We start from the raw sequence: 22,163 nt of genomic DNA, 5'->3' as shown, positions 1-22,163 counted from the left end.
CTGCAATATTGAATATTTTCATAAAGAGGTTAGATATAATTCTTAGGACTAAAAGGATCAAAGGGAATGGGGAGAAAGCAAGAACAGATTACAGGGTTGGATGATCTGCCATCATTATATTGAACAGCAGAGTAGACTCGAAGGGTTGAATGGCCTACTCCTGCTGCTGTTTTCTGTATTGCTATCCAGTGTACTGTGTAGAGTACTGTCACTTTATTCAGGAAGAACATTCTTCCAATGGAAACAGCTCAGAGAGGGCTGAGTGGACTAATCCCTGGAATGGGCAGTATTTGTCTCATGTGGAAAGGTTAAACAGGCTGGTGTATATCTCTGGAGCTTAGAAGAATAAGACACACTTAAGTTTCTGAGAGGTATTTGAATGGTGAATGTGGAAAGGATGTTTCCTGTTGGGGGAGAATCTAGAACAAGAGATCATTGTTTACAAATAAGGGCTCCCCATTTGAGACAATGATGGGGGGAGCCAAAAAAGAGAAAATGCTGGAAAATCTCAGCAGGTCTGGCAGCATCTGTAAGGAGAGAAAAAAGCTGACGATTTGAGTCTAACTGACCCTTTGTCAAAGGCAGACAAAGCTTTGACAAAGGGTCGGTTAGACTCGAAACATCAGCTCTTTTCTCTCCTTACAGATGCTGCCAGACTTGCTGAGATTTTCCAGCATTTTGTCTTTTTTTGGTTTCAGATTCCAGCATCCGCAGTAATTTGCTTTTATCCGATGATGGGAGGGGGAGTTTCTTTTCCTCGTAGAAGGTTATGTGGCTTTGGAATGCTGCTCCTGAAATTGTGTTGGAAGTAACGTCCTTGAATATTTTTAAGGCAAAGATTGATCAGAGTTTTTATAAACAGGAGTGTGAAAGGTTATCGGGGTAGGCAGGAATGTGGCATCATTAGGTAACCCATGATCTTACTGAGATGGAGATGCCAGTGTGGGACTGGGGCGGACAAAGTCAGAAGTTATACGGCTTTAGTCCAACAGGTTTATTTAAAGCCACAGGCTTTCGGAATGATGCTCATTCATCAGGTGAATGGAGAAGGGGCCTACTGCTGTTCCTAATTCATTGACCTGCTTGTGTGAGCTGGTCCTGAGGTGGAAGTATGGCCGCAGAGTCACAGCTGACAAGGGGGAAGAGTGTTCGTCCTTGAATCTAATAAGATTCCCAACAGCCCGAAGTAGTGGAAAAGGTGATGTGGATGTTTAGAACTCAATGCAAGACACAGCCAGTGTGTGGAATGGTTCCCAAATGTCCTTCAGGAGAATCAGAGTTCCATCCAGGAAGTCACCAAAGGGAGAATTCTGAACTTCTATTGCGTTCTTTGTTTCAGAATTCAAACACCAGATTGTTGCTAGGTGGGGAGGTGCTTGTCTCTTTGCTATCACCAAGGCAACCAAAGGCTAACCTTACAGTTTGTTTACTGAAGGCAGCATGTTTGATATGATATCGGTGTTATGCATGCTATTGTATTAAGTGGCCTAATCCTTCATTTGTCACCTTAGTATTAACTGTTAAATTGTCACAACTTCTGTCTGGGTCAATCCTACTGCTTACTCTCATGTCAGACCAACATACACACTGAGAAGAGATGGTCATTAATCCCTTAAGCCTACTCCACCTTTCAATAACCTGTTTGATCCTGCCTGCCCCTTTACGTTCCTGGTTAGTCAAGAGTCCATCTACCTTTGCCTTAAAAATATTCAATGAGTTTGTCTCTCCTATTGTCTGGGGAAGAGACTTCCACAGACTCTCAAATCCTAGAAGACTGTTTGCTAAATCCTCAAAGAATTTCAACATATGAGACAAAGAGGCGACAACTTTCACAACCCCATGTTGTCTCTGCCTGATTGCCTTCAGATTTTCCCTGAATGACCTTCTTGATGATAGGCTCCAGCATTTCTCTGGCAGATATTAAAGTAACTGGCCTGCAATTTCCTGCTTTCTGCCTCCTCCGTTCTTGAATAGAGGAAATAGATTGCTGGCAAAGCGCAGCAGGTCAGGCAGCATCCAAGGAACAGGAGAATCGATGTTTCGGGCATAAGCCCTTCATCAGGAATGAGGAAAGTGTGTCCAGCAGGCTAAGATAAAAGGTAGGGAGGAGGGACTTGGGGGAGGGGCATTGGAGATGCGATATGTGGAAGGAGGTTAAGGTGAGGGTGATAGGCCGGATTGGGGTGGGGGGCGGAGAGGTCAGGAAGAGGATTGCAGGTTAGAAGGCGGTGCTGAGTTTGAGGGATTTGACTGAGACAAGGTGGGGGGAGGGGAAATGAGGAAACTGGAGAAATCTGAGTTCATCCCTTGTGGTTGGAGGGTTCCCAGGCGGAAGATGAGGCGCTCCTCCTCCAACCGTCATGTTGTTATGGTCTGGCGATGGAGGAGTCCAAGGACCTGCATGTCCTTGGTGGAGTGGGAGGGGGAGTTAAAGTGTTGAGCCACAGGGTTATTGGGTTGGTTGGTCCGGGTGTCCCAGAGGTGTTCTCTGAAACGTTCCGCAAGTAGGCGGCCTGTCTCCCCAATATAGAGGAGCCACATCGGGTGCAACGGATGCAATAAATGATGTGTGTGGAGTTGCAGGTGAATTTGTGGCGGATATGGAAGGATCCCTTGGGGCCTTGGAGAGAAGTAAGGGAGGTGGTGTGGGCGCAAGTTTTGCATTTCTTGCGGTTGCAGGGGAAGGTGCCGGGAGTGGAGGTTGGGTTGGTGGGGGGTGTGGACCTGACGAGGGAGTCACAGAGGGAGTGGTCTTTTCGGAACGCTGATAGGGGAGGGGAGGGAAATATATCCCTGGTGGTGGGGTCCGTTTGGAGGTGGCGGAAATGACGGCAGATGATACGCTGTATATGGAGGTTGGTGGGGTGGTGGGTGAGTACCAGTGGGGTTCTGTCCTGGTGGCGGTTGGAGGGGCGGGGCTCAAGGGCGGAGGAGCGGGAAGTGGAGGTTCTCTCCAAGGCCCCAAGGGAAACGTCGATTCTCCTGTTCCTTGGATGCTGCCTGACCTGCTGCGCTTTTCCAGCAACACATTTTCAGCTCTGATCTCCAGCATCTGCAGTCCTCACTTTCTCCTAGAGGAAATAGATTGACTATTTCTCAAACCATTGAGAACTTTCCGGAATCTGGGGAGTTTTAGAAAATGAATGTCAATGCCATCTGCTTCAATTTCTTGAGGATTCTTGGATTTTTTTCAGTATCCTACTCTTGGTAGCTGTAATTGTTTGAGGTTCCTCCTTGCCTTTCACTTTCTGATTTACATTTATTTCTGGGATATTATCATGATTGGATTCTTAATTCCAGATATACTATTGAATTCAAATTCTACTATCTGCTGTGGTGGGATTCAAACCCAGGTCCCCTGAGCATTACCTGGATCAACAGTCCAATGTTAATACCATAATATCACTCAGTCATCACCTCCCAACAATATGCATGTGAGTGTGTATGTGTATCATCTACAGTAAAAATAGATGCAAAATAAATTAATTCATCTGCCATTTGCTTATTTCCCACAATTAATTCACCAGATAAACTCTCAAAGTTTAAAGTTCAATTTACTTAATCTTCTTTTTAAATACCTATGATAGAGTGTAGAAACCCTTACCATCTGACTTTATGTTCCTCACTGGCTTTCTCTTGTACTGTTAATGTCTCCCTCCTTTCATATTTTTTTTCACTCTTAGCTGTTTTTATAGTATTATTTTTCCATTTTTTATTCACCCTTCTAACCAATCTTTGCTGAGTGAGACACATTGTTTTCAATTTTCTTTCAATTTTTAACTTTCTTAATTAGCCACATTCTTCTCCAAGAATTTTTCCTTCTCAAATGAATGTATTTCTGCTGAATGTTCCGGAATGTGTCTTTAAGTCTGTAGCTGATACAATGGCCGTCATTGTCGGCAATCCCTTGAGTTTGAGGCTAATCAGCCTGAAATTCGAGTTAATTCTCGACCTGGAACTCTTTGGACACTTTGAGCAGGATATCCCTGATAGTAGGATATGCAGGACAGGATTTGCTTCCTTTTCTTTCCTCCTCTGCCACTTTTCTATCTCATCACTAAGATGTTGGGACTCCATGTGCAGCACAGCTTTGATAGGCAATATGTCCCCATTTTGAATGTTTCCCTAAGCTCCTCCCAGTCACTAAAGCCAATGCTGCTTCACTTTGAAGATGTTATGTCACTACTGTTTCAATTACCTTAATCATAGACACACACTCATAGACAGACATGTTCAGGTTCTCACACCCTGTCACATATACACACATACGTTCTCATAGACACACACATGCTGACACATTCTCGTATGCACTCTCACATTCTCTCTCACACACATAAACAGACACATTTTTACGTACACACACACACACACACACACACACACACACACACACACACACACACACACACACACACTCTCTTATGGTGTTAACACTGGACTGTTGATCCAGGTAATGTTCTGGGTTCCTGGGTTTGAATCCCACCACAGCAGATAGTAGAATTTGAATTCAATAGTATATCTGGAATTAAGAATCTAATCATGACCGTGAATCCATTGCCAATTGTCGGAAAAACCCATCTGATTCACTCCTGCCCTTTAGGGAAGGAAACTGCCATCCTTACCTGGTCTAGTCTACATGTGACTCCAGACCCATAACAATGTGGTTGACCTCTAACTGCCCTCTGGGCAATTGGGAATGCACAATAAATGCTGCATTGCCAGCGACACCGCATCCCTTGAATGAATAAAGAAAAAAAACACACACTCGTACATTCTCAGATGTACAAACATAGACACAAAATACAAACAGTGACACACGCACCCATTCTCTCACGCCCATGCTCTCTCTTATATGTGTGTGTGCGGTCAGCCAAACGTGCACTCTCACACACATCCTCGCATAAACATACACAAGTAGAGAGACACACACATTCTCACATACACACATGCATTTTCAGATGCACAGACACATACTCATGCATACACATTCTTACACATCCATCCTCACGTGCACACAGAGAGAGACACACAATCACATATTCTCACACACACATATAGACGCGCATTCTCATGTACATGCAAGTAGAAGCATGCACACACCCACTCACACATACACTTTGTCATTCATTCTCTCTCACACAAACGGAGACACACATTCACACATACACGCTGTTGGGAGTGGAAGGATCAAGTGAATCACTCAAAACCCGGAGCCTCTTCCAATGTGAAAGGTTTTATTTATGTTCCACCGATGGGAAGAAACCACAGGGAGTTCAGAAGCTTCTTTACTGAATAAAGGAAAGACATAAACATTTACTCATTAGTTTTCAACCTATCTTTGATTATTACAAACTAATCATATTATTAACAAATGGGTGCATACATGTCTGATTAAGTTAATCAGATGTGTATGTATCCACTATTTTAATCAAATCCAGAGCTTCCCATGATCTCATGATGTTTACCAGAAACCTTTATCACCTATCCTTGGGTCTTCACAGTGCATCTTATAACCCACATTCCAATACGACTCACCCTTGTATCTGTTATTCAATCCTCTCTGTTGCAGGATGGGGGCTTCTTGCTGCTGACTAAGGCTGTCTGTCCATAGAAATTCCATTCAGTGCTTTAATGTTTCTTGGTTGCATTTAGTATTTCAATAGGTGTATATAAAATGGGACATATACCTAAAGCATCTTAATTATTATGGGATCAGACTTTTCCTTCTAAACTTTTCTACAAAACTTTGAAGCAATTGATAGAAGGGGCCTCTTTCAAGGTTTTTTCAAGGATGTTCCTTATCAAGAAAGATTGTGTTTAAAACTGCTCTGCAGGAATCCAATTAAACCCATGTGTATGTGCGTGTGTGTGTGTGAGAGAGAGAGAGAGAGAGAGAGAGTGTGTGTGTGTGTGTGTGTGTGTGTGTGTGTGTGTGTGTGTGTGTGTGTGTGACAGTGTGTCTGTGTGTGTGAGTATGTATGTGCGACAGTGTGTGTGTGTGTGTGTGTGAATGTGTGTGAGAGATAGTGTCAGTGTGTGTGTTGGTGTGCGTGAGAGAGTGTGTCTGTGTGTGTGAGAGAGAGAGAGACTGTGTCTGTGTGTGAGAGAGAGAGAGAGAGACAGTGTGTGTGTGCTTGTGTGTGTGTCTGTATGTGTATGTGTGAAAGAGATAGTGTGTGTGTTTGTGTCTGTATGTATGTGTGTTTGTGTGTGTGAGAGAGAGAGAGACAGTATGTCTGTGTGTGAGAGACAGAGTATGTGTGTGTGTGTGTGTGTGTATGACTCTGTGTGTCTGTGTCTGTGTTAAATGAACTTGCATGAAGGGTTTCTATCAGTGCTTGCCTTCTCAAATCTGTCTCGGTGTAGGCAGTGGCTACATGTTTGCTTTTTCTTAATAAGATCCACTTGTGTGATTTCAATGAAACATTTTATTATCTTGTCTGGTTGCTATGAAAATGAAGGTCACGATTCTTACTGTGTAAATAACTGCTTCAGCTACCAGTCTTCTTCAGCCATTTTTAGGTCAACTAAAAACCACCGACAGCACTAATGAAGGGAAGGGGAGAAATAAGAGTGTTAGTAATGAGGGGAATGTTTATGTCTGGGGAAGAATGTAAAGTGGTTATTATGAAGAAGGGCTCATGCCCGAAACGTCGATTCTCCTGTTCCTCGGGTGCTGCCTGACCTGCTGCGCTTTTCCAGCAACACATTTTCAGCTCTGATCTCCAGCATCTGCAGACCTCACTTTCTCCTTTTCCCAGCTCTGTCTTGTTAACCAGTCTGAAAACATGGTCAGTCCCAGTTTAATGGAGTTACATGCCTTTTAGTAGAAGGATAACTGAGTCCACATCCCTCGTGGTTTCCTCATCCTCTCGCCAACTACTCAATGTCAGTGATTCAACAATACTATCTAAAACAGACAAATCAATAAGGAGCCAACTGGACAGCTGATTGCTTCTACTCCTGCCATTTAATATCTTCATAGCTGATACCATTGCTTTTGCATTGAAGGGGCCTTGATGTTCTGTGACTGCTTTCCATCAACATACTCACTTCCTTCGGAGGGTTGAACACACAGACCATGGGGTGTCACACCACGATGTGTTAGCTTTCAGTCATCCTCGGCTTTAGCTGCATCAGTGCACTGGGGCTACTCCTGAGTAGCTTAATACTTAGGCTGCAGGTGATTTCCATCCCAGCGTGAGGCTTTCTGTAATGATTTGGAGATGCCGGTGTTGGACTGGGGGTGGACAAAGTTAAAAATCACACAACACCAGGTTATAGTCCAACAGGTTTAATTGGAAGAACTAGCTTTCGGAGCGCTGCTCCTTCATCAAGTGGTTGTGGAGTACTGTATACGATCTTATACTGATGAAGGAGCAGCGCTCCGAAAGCTAGTGCTTCCAATTAAACCTATTGGACTATAACCTGATATTGTGTGATTTTTAACTTTCTAGAATGTTTGTTTTGTGGTGCTGATGCACAGTAATACCTACAAGTATAACGTCCGATCAGAATTCACTTTATCCTTTAAATTACAACTGAATTGTCTGTTTATTTTCCGAGGCAGAGTTGGGCCCCCAACCATTAATTTCATGACCATGACCAGCAACATGAACAAGGTGAGGCGTCTGTCCACCGTCTCGTCCGTCACCAAACCTCAGCACTACATCTTAACCACTGAATGGCTTTGGTACTGGCAGGCTAAGGCCGCAGAATGGATTGAATATGGCAAACAGGTGAGCTCCTGGCTTCCTGTGTTGAATTACATAGACCATATCAAAAGAAACAGCTCATTTGACCCGTCTGGTCCAGACTAGTCTATGTTAATGTTCTCTGCCAAATGACTTTAATATTGAATTGGATTTGTTAATGATCCTAGAGTTCTCTCCTCTAGTATTGAACTCTCCTAGTGTACCCTATCAAATCCCTTCATAGTCCTAAAGAACTCTCTCAGGTCACCTCTCAGCCTGTTGCTTACAGATTTAAAAAAACTCTAGTCTGTACAGTTTTTTGTCAATAATTGTAACTTTTCTGTTCTCGTATAATCCATGTGAATCTTTGTTGTGCCTTCACCAGGGTTTCTGTATCGTGTTGGTAATATGGAGACTATGTGACTCTCCACTTGCCTGAATGGATGCAGCTTCTCTAGCTTGGCACCTGGGAAAAGCAGCCCGATTTATCAGCATTCCTTCTGCCTTCAGAACTATTCCCTCTCTCCACCACTAGTGCACAATAGCAGCACTACACAGTGCACTGCTGCAACTCACCAAGGCTGTTTTCAAACCTATGAGCTTTATAATTCAAAAAAGACAAAGAGACACCTTCACACACGATCCGAACTTGAACAAATATGACCATCCCTTCATTGCCACTCAGTCAAAGTTAAAGCACTTCTTAATTATTACGGTCTGCAGTGATTCAAGGAGATGGGCTACCATCTACTCACAGCCCATCAATGGGTTGGCAAGAGACATTAGCCTTGTTGGTGATGGCACCTTATTGAAGGCTTGATGAACAAACATATACATTATATCCTGGTTTCCTATGATCCATTTTACGAGTAAGATCCTCAGTAAACACTTGTCTGTTTCTAAAGAGAAAAGAAGGACCTGACTTTCACAAGCTTGGGACATCCAATGATATCCTTTTGGAATTTAGTCACTGCAGTAATGGGTAGGAAATGTGGCAGCCAAATCTGTGCACAGCAAACTCCCACAGAAGGCACTGCTGTAACGTCCAGATAACCTGTTTCTGTAATATTGATTGAAGGTTAGCCGGGGATAGCTCAAAAAGCAGAACATTGAAACCTGGAATACAAACCGATGAGGCTGAAGTTACTCACCGGGTCAGATAGGGTCTGTGAAGGCTGCCAGACCTGCTGAGTAATGTTGACAAGGGATCTCGCCCTTGTTATTCTTAGAAATATACCACGGGATCTTTTAAATTTGGCCAAGTAGATGGAGGCCTCAGTTTAATGAATCATTCAGAAGGTGGAATCACCAACATTGCAGTGCTCTCTCACTGAGTGTCTGACTTGAATTTTTGTGCTCAAGCCCTGGACTTAGGACTTGAACCCAGAATTTTGCAATTCTAAAGCAAGTGTGCTCCCCACTGAGCCGTGGAGTAAAGCCATTTCCTTCCTGGCAACAGTGCACTATGCCTCTGCACTCACCAACTCGGCCCAGCAGCAGATGACTGCTGAATCATTTTATAACTTGTTTTAAAGTGCTGTTTTGACTCAGTAATAGATCTTCTCATTGCCCGATGTCTCCAGGTTTCTGAAACTCCCTAACTTAAATAATGGGGTCAACTTATCCTACTTTCAGTGCTTAAAGGGAACTGTTTTAAAAGTTATTAAATTCTCAAGGATCACAACCAATACACCCACTATCTCTTTTGCTCCCTTTCTTAAACCCTGGTGGTCAAGTCAGGTATCTGCCTCTGATTAATCCCTGCTTATTTTCACTTACCTCACTTGCCTATTTATGTATCTATAAAAATATAACATTTTTCCTTGTCTTTTGCTGTCAAATTCACTGTTTATTCCTGATTTATTCTAAAATCTCCCCCAACCTCAGGTTTACTCCTCTTCCTAGTAAATTACACAACTTTGATTCAATACTGTTTTCACCCTCTTGTTAGTCATGGTTAGACAATTAAGGCCCTTTTCATGCTGTAAAGGACTGTACACTTGTGCCAAGATTTCAAATTGATTATTCTTTTTTTAAATACTTGCCATTGCTTGTAAACTGTCATTCCTTCAAGTGTAGTTTCCGAGTCAACATCAACGATAACTCACCCCACAGATCAACATAATTTCCTTTCTTAGACTCTATGTTCAAACACAATTAATTCACTCTCAATTTTGATATCAGATTCTGTCACATAATAGTCACTTTTCCCTGGAAGTCTCTTTAGTACAAGTTTAGGTATTAACCTTTCTCATCACACAATACTAAAGCAGCTTATTCCACATTAGAAACTGGAATTGCTGGAGAAGCTCAGCAGGTCTGGCAGCATCTGTGGAGAGAAACCAGAGTTAGCGTGTCGGGTCAGAACTGATCTGTTTTGGGTTGTTCTCTCCTAATCCTAATGTTAATCTCTCCTAAAGTTAAGAAGCCTCGAATATTTAATTCACAAACCTTGATTTGATTTAATTTATTGTCACGTGTACTCTAGAATAGTCGTACAGTGAAGAGTGTACAATGTCGCCACACATGGCACCATCTTAGGTACAAAGGTACCTAGGTACAGGTGGTAACATAACTTACTTAGATTAGTTACAGTGTGGAAACAGGCCCTTCAGCCCAACAGGTTCACACATACCCTCCAGAGCGCACCCACCCAAGCCCATTCCCCTACACCTAACACTACGGGCAATTTAGCATGGCCAATTCACCTAACCTGCACATTTTTGGACTGTGGGAGGAAACCGGAGTACCCAGAGGAAACCCACACAGACACAGGGAGAATGTGCAAACTCCACACAGTCAGTCGCCTGAGGCAGGAGTCGAACCCAGGTGCTAACCACTGTGCCATGTTCTTGGTATAAGTAGAAAAATGATGTTGTAAGTTAACACTACAGTCCTTCCTAGTGTTAAGTAGAAAAATAAAGGAAAAAATTCAACACCTTGATCACTTAGTGAGCAATTCTATCAAGCGCAGAAGAAACAGGAGCATATATAGGCCATTTGGTCCCTCAGCCCTGCCCTGCCATTCAACAAAACCATGGCTGATTGTCACCAGGCCTCAACTCCTCTTTCATGTCAACTCATTTATGATCCTCAACTCCCCGATATTTCAAAGATCTATCTACCTTCTTTTTATATTCTTTCAGTGATCTATTATTGTCTACGTGCTATTAGTTTATTGTGAATGCTTTTCACACTCAGCTATAGTTCCTTTAACTTTCACATCGCCCACATTTTTCCCCTGATGTCAACCTTGTTACTAATGCACGAGTCTGTTTGTTACTGTCAGTGCCCCTCCCTGACCAGCTCTGCTTATTTTCACTCCAACCACTCTCTACCCTGGACCTTTGGCTTTAACTTTCCTCCTATCTACTCCCACTGTCCAACTCTTATTTGTTAAAAGTCAGATGTGCTGCTCTAATTCAATTCACCAGGATGCTGACCTCAACCCGGTTTAAGTAAAACCCATTCCAAGGAACAGCTCCTGCCTTTCCTCAGTAATAGCCCCAGTTGCCCATGAAGTGAAACCCCTGCTTCACAATTTAAGCCACACCTTTAACTTTCTGATCAGCGTATTTCTGCGGTAGTTGGGCATGGTTCGCTAACAATTTGGAGATAATAACTTTTCAAGTTTTGTTTCTCATTTGGATTGTCAACTCGTAAATCTCTCTCGGTTTTCATTCCTGATTATTCCGAAGTACGTGAACCATTGGAGATGTAACCTTTCGGATCTGACGGAAGAACCATTCTTATATAGAAAACCATTCTTATACAGTCCTGCTCCACCATTTGGTGTGATTACGGCCAATCATCCAGCTCAGTAATCTGTCCCTGCTCTCTCCCCATACTGTTTGATCTCTTTAATCCTAGGTGCTATATCTATCTCCATCTTTAAAACATTCAATGTTTTGGCCTCAACTATTTTCTGTGGTAGAGAGTTACACTCTCCAGGTGAAGGAAGTTCTCCTCACCTTAGTCCAACAATAGTCCTGTTGATTTGGTCTTGTGTTGTTTCTTTCTGCCTTGATGTTGCACTCAGGTTTTTTATTAATGTACCAATTCACACTTCATTTGGACGTGACCTTTCTTTATTATATCTGTTCCCATCCTCTTTGCTGTTGCACCAGGAAATATTTTGTTATTTAATCTTCCCTGAACCTCTCCCAAAGCTTTAATTTCTTCCTGCCACTTTCCACTGGCTTAACAACTCATAAAAGTTAATCTTCCTTTCGAATGTGCGGCAATATTGGCTGTCTTTCTCTCTCCACAGCCTGACTCCAGCTGAGTTTTTTCCAGCATTTTTTGTTCTGATTTGCACTATGCCCACTGTGTTTTGGCTTTCAGTTGGCCATTGGCCTGACCTCTGGTGTTGTTATCTGACAGGGAAGTTCAAATGCTGTTTCCTCAGTCACATCGACCGTTCTGGAGAACCTGTACTTGGTGGACAGCAAAGATAAAGTAGGATTCCAGGTCGACAATCATCCCTACATGGTGGACTTTGAAGGTACGGCCACTTCACTGTGAGGAGGAACTCACATCCAGCTCACCAAGTGCCATAGAGTCATACAGCACAGAAGCAGGCCCTTCGGTCCAACTCATCCATGCTGACCAAGTTTCCCAAACTATACTAGTCCCATCTGCCTGTGTGTGTCCCTTTCCCCTCCAAACCTTTCCTGTTCATGTACTTACCCAAATGTAAACATTGTAACTGTATGCACATCTAACACTTCCTCTGGCAGTTCTCCCCACATACAAACTACTCTGTGTGGAAAACGTTCCCCCTGAGGTCCCTTTTAAATCTTTCTCATCTCACCTTAAAAGTACGCCCCCTAGTTTTGAACTCCCTCCACCCTAGGGAAAAGACCTTTGCTAGTCACCTTATCTGTGCTCTTCATGATTTTATAAACCTTCAACCTCTTATGCTCCAGGGAAAAATATCCCAGCCTATCCTTATAGCTCAAGTCATCCACTCCTGGCAAATGTTTTCTGAACCCTCTCCAATTTAATTGTATCCTTCCTATAGCAGGGCGATCAGAACTGGATACAGTACCCCATCAACGTCCTGCACAACCTCAACATGACATTCCCAACTCCCATACTCAATGAGGGACTTTTAAGAATAGATCATAGAATCCTTACAGTGTGGAAGCAGGCCATTCACCCCATCAAGTCCATTCCAACCCTCTGAAGAGCATCCCACCCCCATACCCTATCCCTGTAACCCTGCATTTCCCATGGCCAATACACCTAACCTGCACATCTTCGGACTATAGGAGGAAACCCATATGGGGAGAGTGGGTAAACTCCACACATATAGTAGTCTGAAGGTGGAATTGAACCCAGGCCCTTCGTGCTATGAGGCAGCAATACTAACCACTGAGACACTATGCCACCCCATTCAAGCTTAGTATTCATTTTAAAGAATGAGAATGGGTTTGCATTAATCAAGTCTGCCTTTCGCATGGGCCAGAGTATCCCATAAAACTCTACAGCCCCTAAAGTGCTGTTCTAATGTAGGAAACACAGCAATGTGTGCACAGTAAAGTTCCACGAACAAATCTACTTCCATCAGCATATCTCCTTTTCTGATATGAATTGACCAGGACAGCAGGAGGAACATGCTTGCTCTGCCTTGAATGCTGCCATTTCCATTCTCCTCAGGGGGCAGATGAAACCTTGGTTCATCACGTCGTCTGAAAGGCTGCTTCTCTGACAGTGCAGTACTCCCTCACCGCTGTGCTAAAGTATCAAGCTAAGTTTTAGTACCCAAATTGGGCGGCATGGTGGCTCATTGGTTAACACTGCTGCCTCACAGTGCTAGGGACCCAGGTTCAATTCCAGCCTCGGGCATGTTTCCTTCTGGAGTTTGCACACTCTCCATGGGTTTCCTTCAGGTGCTCCGGTTTCTTCCCACAGGCCTAAGATGTGCAGGTCAGGTGAATTGGCTGTGCTAAATTACCAATCCTGTCCAAGGATGTGCAAGCTAGGCAGATTGACTGTAGGAGATGCAGGTAGTAGACTGCTTTTAGGAGGGTCAGTGTGGACTCGATGGCCTGTTTCGACACTGTCGGGAAGCTAACTGTGCGAACTTCACTGGGCACTTGTGTGTCTTGGCAGGATTGAAGGGCAAGTTGACCATAACTTTCACAGGCATGTCAGCCTGGATTGGGTTGGGGTCTGAACCCATAACCTTCTGACTTAGAGGCGAGAGTAACGTCCACTGAACCACCGCCTTTTGATGTTTTCTGATACAAAGTGAAGAGGCTCAGACATACAAGGACAGTGAGAGACATCAGGTTGTGAGCAGAAGATTGGTGACGGAAATCAGTCAAAGGGCCTCGATATGGTGACTGAGAACACATGCTGGTGTCACCAGGTCCTCAGTAAAGTGCCTACTTGATTCTCACGGAATAAACTAGTCCCGTTTCACACGTGAAAATGTCCACAGCTGAACTGGCTAAAACCTGAAGAGTAAACCAATCACTACAAACCTGGCAAGTTGGAGGCTTCCCACTGTACCAAACCTCCCAGGCAAAAAAACAAGAGGCAGTTATAGACTGACCCTAAAGCAGGGTGGGACACAGGGTGGGACACAGAGTGAGACACAGGATGGGACACAGGGTGGGGCACAGGGTGGGACACAGGGTGAGACACAGGGTGGGACACAGGGTGGGACACAGGGTGAGACACAGAGTGGGACACAGTGTGGGACACAGGATGGGATACAGGGTGAGGCACAGAGTGGGGCACAGGGTGGGGCACAGAGTGGGACACAGGATGAGACACAGAGTGGGACACAGGGTGGGACACAGGGTGAGACACAGGTGAGACACAGGGTGGGACACAGAGTGGGACACAGGGTGAGACACTGGGTGAGACAATGGGTGGTGTTTTCTTGGAGACTGTTTACTTTGACCCTTCCTGTTTAGCAGCTGTAGTATTTGCTTGTAAGATTTTTGTGCATGGGTTAAAATGGCGACATTATTTTACTTCTTGTTCAGCAATGATTCAGAAGAACATGGTTCTCGGAACGTGCAGGGAAGTCCGGAGAAGACCTCGGTTTGTGTCGGAGCAGGAAATGGAAAGGCGGATGTACAGGTACTGACACACATGCTGGAATATCCCCTGACAGCTGGAGATTCCGTGTACCTGAAGAGACCTGCCTTGGAACCTTGTGGTATTCCCGATGCATTGCCTATCTGGGAATTGCCTGGGAAGTACCGATGGGCAAGTACTCAGAACCTGGATCCCTCCGAAAAATTCCCCACCTCCTAGGGAGAATCAGGGACTTCAGAAGTCTAAAGTATTTCTGCAATAGTGAGCCAGGAAAGGTTAGGAGGAATAGCCCCAGCTCCGATTTCTGGGTAACTTCCAAAACCGACCCCACAACCACTCACAGAAACTTCCCCAACAATCACATACATGCACACACACACGTACACACACATGTATACGCACACATGTACACACACACACGGACGCACACAGCCCCCTCATCCACAATAGTCAGTCAGACAGTCTACCCTCCCCCACTCTCAGTCACTCAGACTGACCCCCCCCCCCACACCAAACACAGTCCCCTCCCCAAAGGCTCCCAATCTCCCGCCTACCAGACCCCTTCCCATCAATCCCATCGGAGACCACACATCTTTCCCAGAAGCTGGTGACGTTCCCGCGATGCTCTGACCTACATTGGCTCCCAAATCCCCAACGGCTTGAACGTCGAATAAAATCCTAAAATGTTCGCACCATTGTGCGCCGCTTGATATCCTCACCTTTCCACCATCTCCACTTTCCTGCCTGTGACTCTTATCCTTGGGTCCCTGATAGACCGTAAATCTGTCAGTCTCAGCCTTCAATATTCACTGACAGAGCAACCCCAACCCTCAGGGGAAGCCACTTCCAAACATTCACAAGCCTCTGAAGTAATTACTCCTCATCTCAATCCTTAATGATGGGCCCCCTTTTCTGTAATTGTGCCCCTATGTCCCAGGTTCCCCAGCCAGGAAGATGTGGGGGTCAGTGATTTCTTAGTATCAAGCCCCTTCAGAATCTGTTACGTTTCAATGAATCGTCATTCATTCTTCTAAACTCTAGAGAACATCCACGCCGACCAGATATCCGAACCTAATCTGGTACCATTTGCCAGCACCTGGCCCATATCCCTCCAAACCCTTCCTATTCATATACCCATCCACATGCCTTTTAAATGCTGCAATTGTACGAGCCTCCACCATTTCCTGTGGCAGATAGGTCTAATTAACTCAGCTTTTCATCATAGGAAAAACTCCCTCATCCCAGGAACCAACTGAATGAACCTTCACTGTTATCTCCAAATCAAGTATATTGTTTCCTCAGTACAGAGATCAATATAGCTCAAAGTAGTCGGTATGCTCCCACTAACTGGCGTACAATTGATATCAGACTCTTTTTTTCAGTTCTGTTCCAATGCCCTTGCAATAGAGGTGCAAATTGCAAACATAAATGCCCAATGTTATGCATTCTGAACTATCAATTCTGAGCCAAAAGCTGAGTCTTGTGGTCCCTTAATCTCAACTCTGATCTTTGTAGGTATATCCATCAGCCTCTTTCTCTTGCGTATTCTCTTTGGTCGTGTCTGCCCCATTCTTATACAAATGAATGGAGCTGTCCCCATCAGTAAGAGTAGCTAAACCTCCAAGGTGGCAATGAATTGCCTGATGTCCCTGCTAGCTATTTTCTGATCTACTCATTAGTACACACCTCTGGAACAAGTGGGACTTAAATCTGATCCTGCTGGCCCAGAGGTAGGAATACTACCACTGTGCTGTGAGATCCCTCCTCCATGCCCCTGGTAAGTTTGCCGACTGTATTTGGATATATTTATAGGTATCATCACATGACTGCCCATGCTGTCACCATTGGTTCCTGAACATGTCCATCATCACAGGGCCCTCCCTTCCTGCACCAACTGGAAGGTGGATGAATTGCTCATCACCCAATTGAACGAACCTTGGCAATCAATCACACCAGCCTTCCTCCTGTGTTCCCTTGTTTTTATAATTAATGAACAAATATATAAAATAGAGAAAACATCATTTATTTTCATGTTGCCACCATTCTGTTTCTCCAGGGTTGCTTGCAGTATCCTGGAGGTTAATCTGTAAGCAACACTGTGGGGAGGACACCTAGAGACTGAAAGGGGACAAGTTAAGTGAGCAGGCACCAAGATGGCAGTACAGTGTAATGTGGGGATTGGGGGTTACTCACTTTGGTCCTAAGAATGGAAACATTTAATACTTTGTTAAAACTGTGAAATGTTGATGTCCAACGAGACTTGGGTGTACCATACCAGGAACACCGACAGTTAGCATGCAGGCAGAGTAAGCTATGAGGGAAATAGCCTAATAGTTTTGGTGCTTGACTAGTGCTCCAGAGACTGAGGTAATACTCTGGGAACCTGGGTTCAAATCCTGCCATGGCTGATGATGGAATTTGAATTCAATAAAAATCTGGAATGAAGGAGTCTAATGATGACTATGATGATTGTCGTTAAAAACACATCCTTGTTCACTCATCCCCCTCAGCGAAAGAAGCTGCCATCCTTGACTGATCTGACTTACATGTGATTCCAGACACTGACCTCTGAAGTGACCTCTTGCAATCTGTTCATTGTCTCGAAAAAGCAATGAAAATAGACAACCTGACATCAGATCCCTAAACAATTCAAATATTAAAAGCTGGGCCAGGTGGGAGGGATCAGCTAGCACTGTTTCATGCACAGGCTAATGGAGGAAATCTGGAATTCCCTCTGCCAAAAGGGCTGTAGAAGCTAATTGCTGGTTTCATGATTGGGATGTACAGATGTTCAATCAGGAAGTGATTTGGAGCAGTAAGGTGGATCAGTAAATTTGAGCTGTGACCCCCAATCACAATCTGACTGAATGGCAAGACAGGTTTGAGGTGTTGGGTGTCATTGCCCTGTTTACACATGTTACATTGTGCAGCACTGGCCCAAATGCCATGTGTCCCGTGTGGAACAGCATGCAGCCTGTGACAGGCTTTTGACGGTCACCTTGAAAAGGTCTTTCAGTGAACTGCTGTCTCCCTCTTACAGCAACAACGAGGTCAAAGATGAAGCAGCTCAAAGTACAGTCATTCCAACTCACTGGGAAATGTCAGCTCAGCCGACTAATGGCTACAAGGTAAAGGACTGTCAGCTGATCGAACAATGCAACTCATATCACACTCACTGTTCTGCAGGAGAAGAACAGAATTTGAGGTAATAATGTTCTGAAGGAGCTGGCATTAAAGGTTTGCATTCATATAACACCTCTCATGACTCCAGGATGTTCCAAAGCACTCTATAACTACTGGATTAGTTATACCAAAACTTTTGAAGAGTACTCGCTGTTGCAAGACGTGGCAGTCAATTTGCAAGAAAGGTGCTTTGTGAATGCAAAGATTTTAAGCAAGCATCAGTAAGCATACACTGCTTACCATCTCATTCACACGGTCATAGAGATGTACAGCATGGAGACAAACCTTTCAGTCCAACTCATCCATGCTGACCAGGTATCCTAAATACTCCCATTTGCCAGCACTTGACCCATATTCCTCTAAACCCTTCCTATTCCTTTACCCATCCAGATGCCTTTTAAATGTTGCAATTGTACCAGCCTCCACCAGTTCCTCTGGCAGCTCATTCCATGCACACACCACCCTCTGTATGAAAAGGTTGCCCCTCAGGTTCCTTTTAAATTTTTCCCCTCTTGCCCTAAACCAATACCCTCTCGTTGTGGACTCCCCCTCCCCCACACGCCCCCAAAGGGAAAAGACTTTGTCTATTTATCCTATCCATGCCTGTCATAATTTTATAAACCTCTATAAGGTTATCCCTCAGTCTCTGATACTCCATGGAAAACAGCCCACTCACTAAGCAGATTTACTCATTGACTAGTCAATGTGCACTTCTAGTCATCTTGCTTCTTAAGCAGATTCACTCATTTATAAGTTGATGTGTACTGCTAACTGTCTCCCTCATTAACTGACTCCTATTTGTAGTGTTATCAGAATACCGAAAATGTATTTCCATTTTAAAGTAGTTGGTTAAAGTGAAACAAATGTATTGAATGTTTGCTGTATTAAAGGGTGCTCTGTCCCCTGTGCTCTGAGACTCTGATCTCTGATTCTATCTGCAGCTTGTTCGAGTGCTTGAGTCTTCAGAGGAATATAAACAGGTGCAGACCCTCTTTCAGCAGACAATGAGAAACAGTGTCATCCAGAAAATCGAGCGAGTCCAAAATCTGGCTCTTTGGGAAGTCTTTCAATGGTTTGTAAGAGAAAGACTTGCATTTCCATAGCACCTTCCATGACCATGGTCCTCTCAAAGTATTTTCTGACCAATTAAATAGTTTTGAATGTTAGCAACTGTTAAGAATATTATAGACAAAATGGGCGAATTTAAATTATGTTTGCCTTTTCCCCATTAAGCCTGAGACAGAAGACGTTTGATGTGTGAGAAGCACATAGAATCATAGAGATGTACAGCACGGAAACCGACCCCTCAGTCCAAACCGTCCATGCCGACCAGATATCGAAACCCAATCTAGTCCCGCCTGCCAGCGCTTGGCCCACATCCCTCCAAACCCTTCCTATTCATATACCCATCCAGATGCCTTTTAAATGTTGCAATTGTACCAGCCTCCACCATTTCCTCTGGCAGCTCATTCCATACACGTACCACGCTCTGCGTGAAAATGTTGCCCCTTGGGTCTCTTTTATATCTTTCCCCTCTCACCCTAAACCTATGCCCTCTAGTTCTGGACTCCCCCCACCCCAGGGAAAAGACTTTGTCTATTTATCCTATCCATGCCCCTCATGATTTTATAAATCTTTGTAAGGTCACCCCTCAGCCTCCGACACTCCAGGCAAAACAATCCCAGCCTGTTTAACCTCAAATCCTCCAACCCTGGCAACAACCTTGTAAGTCTTTTCTGAACCCTTGCAAGTTTCACAACATCTTTCTGATAGGAAGGAGACCAGAATTGCAATATTCCAACAGTGGCCTAACCAATGTCCTGTACAGCGCAACGTGACCTCCCAACTCCTGTACTCAATACTCTGACCAATAAAGGAAAGCATACCAAACACCTTCTTCACTATCCTATCTACCTCAACTCCACTTTCAAGGAGCTATGAACCTGCACTCCAAGGTTTCTTTGTTCAGCAACACTCCCTAGGACCTTACCATTAAGTGTATAAGTGGGCGGCACGGTGGCACAGTGGTTAGCACTGCTGCCTCACAGCGCCTGAGACCCGGGTTCAATTCCCGCCTCAGGTGACTGACCGTGTGGAGTTTGCACGTTCTCCCCGTGTCTGCGTGGGTTCCCTCCGGGTGCTCCGGTTTCCTCCCACAGTCGAAAGATGTGTGGGTCAGGTGAATTGGCCATGCTAAATTGCCCACAGTGTTAGGTAACGGGTGAATGTAGGGGTATGGGTGGGTTGCGCTTCGGAGGGTCGATGTGGACTTGTTGGGCCGAAGGGCCTGTTTCCACACTGTAAGTAATCTAATCTAATCTAATCTAAAGTCCTGCTAAGATTCGCTTTCTCAAAATGCAGCACCTCACATTTATATAAATTAAACTCCATCTGCCACTCCTGATCAAGATCCTGTTGTAATCTGAGATAACCCTCTTCACTGTCCACTACACTCCAATTTTGTCATCTGCAAACTTACTAACTATACCACTTATGCTCGCATCCAAATAATTTCTATAAATGATGAAAAATAGTGGATCCAGCACCAATCCTTGTGGCACCCCATTGGTCACAGGCCTCCAGTCTGAAAAACAACCCTCCACCACCACCCTCTGACTTCTACCTTTGAGCCACTTCTGTACCCAAATGGCTAGTTTGCCCTGTATTACATGAGATCTAACATTGCTAAACAGTCTCCATGGGGAACCTTGTCGGATACTTTACTGAAGTCCATATAGAGCACATCTACCACTCTGTCCTCATCAATCCTCTTTGTTACTTCTTCAAAAAACTCAATCAAGTTTGTGAGACATGATTTCCCACGCATAGAGCCATGTTGACTATCCCTAATCAGTCCCCAATCCCTTTCCAAATACATGTAGATCCTGCCCCTCAAGATTCCCTCCAACAACTGGCCCACCAACACTGTCAAGCTCACCGGTCTGTAGTTCCCTGGCTTGTCCTTACCACCCTTCTCCCAGGAAGGTCACAGGTGGTTGTTATTTGTATTTGTGAGACAGGCAGAAGCAACAAATGAAGAGAAGAAATGGTGGTAAAGCAGTGGATGAGAGGCAACTTTTCTATGGCTGGGATTCCTCACCCACTTCAACAGTCCTCAAGGAGAACTTTGACTGGAGGACCTTTGGGACACATGGTGAAGGATACGGGAAAGGTAACGGACAATATCAGTGCTTCACCTTGATTTCTGTTTACTTCTGCAGGTGACATAAACGTGCCTGATAACTCATGACCTAGGCATTGTTACAAAGCTTGGCCAGTGGGAGTAGTTAACCTAAACTGAAGTTGAGGAATGTGTTGCATTTTATTTTTGGCTTTCTTGAGCTGTCCAGATGTATTTAGTGATTTATGACCAGCAGCAAGTATATTGTGGGAAACTGTAATATTGACTTTTAATAATTCCCTCCTGTGAATCAATATACAAAGCACTATTTGACATATATTTGATTTGTTTTTAGCTGGGATGTAACAATTAAAACCATGATAGACTGATAGTGTGTATTCAGCTCTTAGGCCAGGAACATCTGCTAACCAATCCCACAACCTTGCTCTCCCAGCCTGGGCACTGCAATTTCCTCTCTTTCCGGTATTTTTCCAATGCCCTTTCTAAGTGAATGTTGAATCTACTTCCATCGCCCTTTTAAGTAGTGCATTCCAGATAAAGTAACTGGCTATATTTTTTTTAAAAAACCATTCGTCTCCCTTCTGGTTCTGTAACCTGAAATCTGGGCCTTCTGGCAATCGACCTTTCCACCAACAGGAACCCCTTACCTCCCGTATGAAACCTCATTTTGAACGCACCAATTAAACATCTTGCTGACTATCTCTTGTTCTGAAGAAGGATCACTCAACACAAAACGTTAGCTCTGATTTTTCTCCACAGACACTGCCAGACCTGCTGAACCTTTCCAGCAATTTCTGTTTTTGTTGCTGAATGTAAGGACAGAGTCAACAATTTGGAGTGTGGTGGTGAAAGGGGACACGTTACCATCCCTTCCCTTCCTCACTGTTCCATCCGGTATATTGACAACTGAGTTGGTCCTGCTTCCCACACTAACCGGGAACTAGAACATTTAATTGACTTTGCATCCAATTTCCCCTCGACCTTCTGTCTCATTCACATGTCCATCTCCAACTCCTCTCTTCCCTTTCCCAGCCTTGCGGTCTCCATTTGCTGTAAGCCCATTGGCTCCCTGAGGCTAATCTTTCTCA

General features: G+C 44.3%; 1 protein-coding gene across 1 annotated transcript in view; it reads left to right on the top strand.

Annotated features, from left to right (window-relative positions):
- Positions 1-22,163, top strand: part of LOC132817567 (protein mono-ADP-ribosyltransferase PARP12-like) — a 43,386-nt gene that overhangs the window by 18,507 nt on the left and 2,716 nt on the right. The window contains exons 6-11 of the mRNA XM_060828078.1: positions 7,571-7,739; positions 12,078-12,198; positions 14,696-14,792; positions 17,791-17,878; positions 18,875-19,005; positions 20,954-21,105. Coding sequence (XP_060684061.1) covers positions 7,571-7,739; positions 12,078-12,198; positions 14,696-14,792; positions 17,791-17,878; positions 18,875-19,005; positions 20,954-21,105 — 758 coding nt within the window. The remainder of the gene's footprint in view (positions 1-7,570; positions 7,740-12,077; positions 12,199-14,695; positions 14,793-17,790; positions 17,879-18,874; positions 19,006-20,953; positions 21,106-22,163) is intronic.

This window comes from Hemiscyllium ocellatum, chromosome 7 (genome assembly GCF_020745735.1).
Source record: "Hemiscyllium ocellatum isolate sHemOce1 chromosome 7, sHemOce1.pat.X.cur, whole genome shotgun sequence".
Taxonomy (NCBI): Eukaryota; Metazoa; Chordata; class Chondrichthyes; order Orectolobiformes; family Hemiscylliidae; genus Hemiscyllium; species Hemiscyllium ocellatum.
The sequence above is the reverse complement of the archived record's forward strand: the minus strand, read 5'-3'. Positions and strand labels throughout refer to the sequence as shown.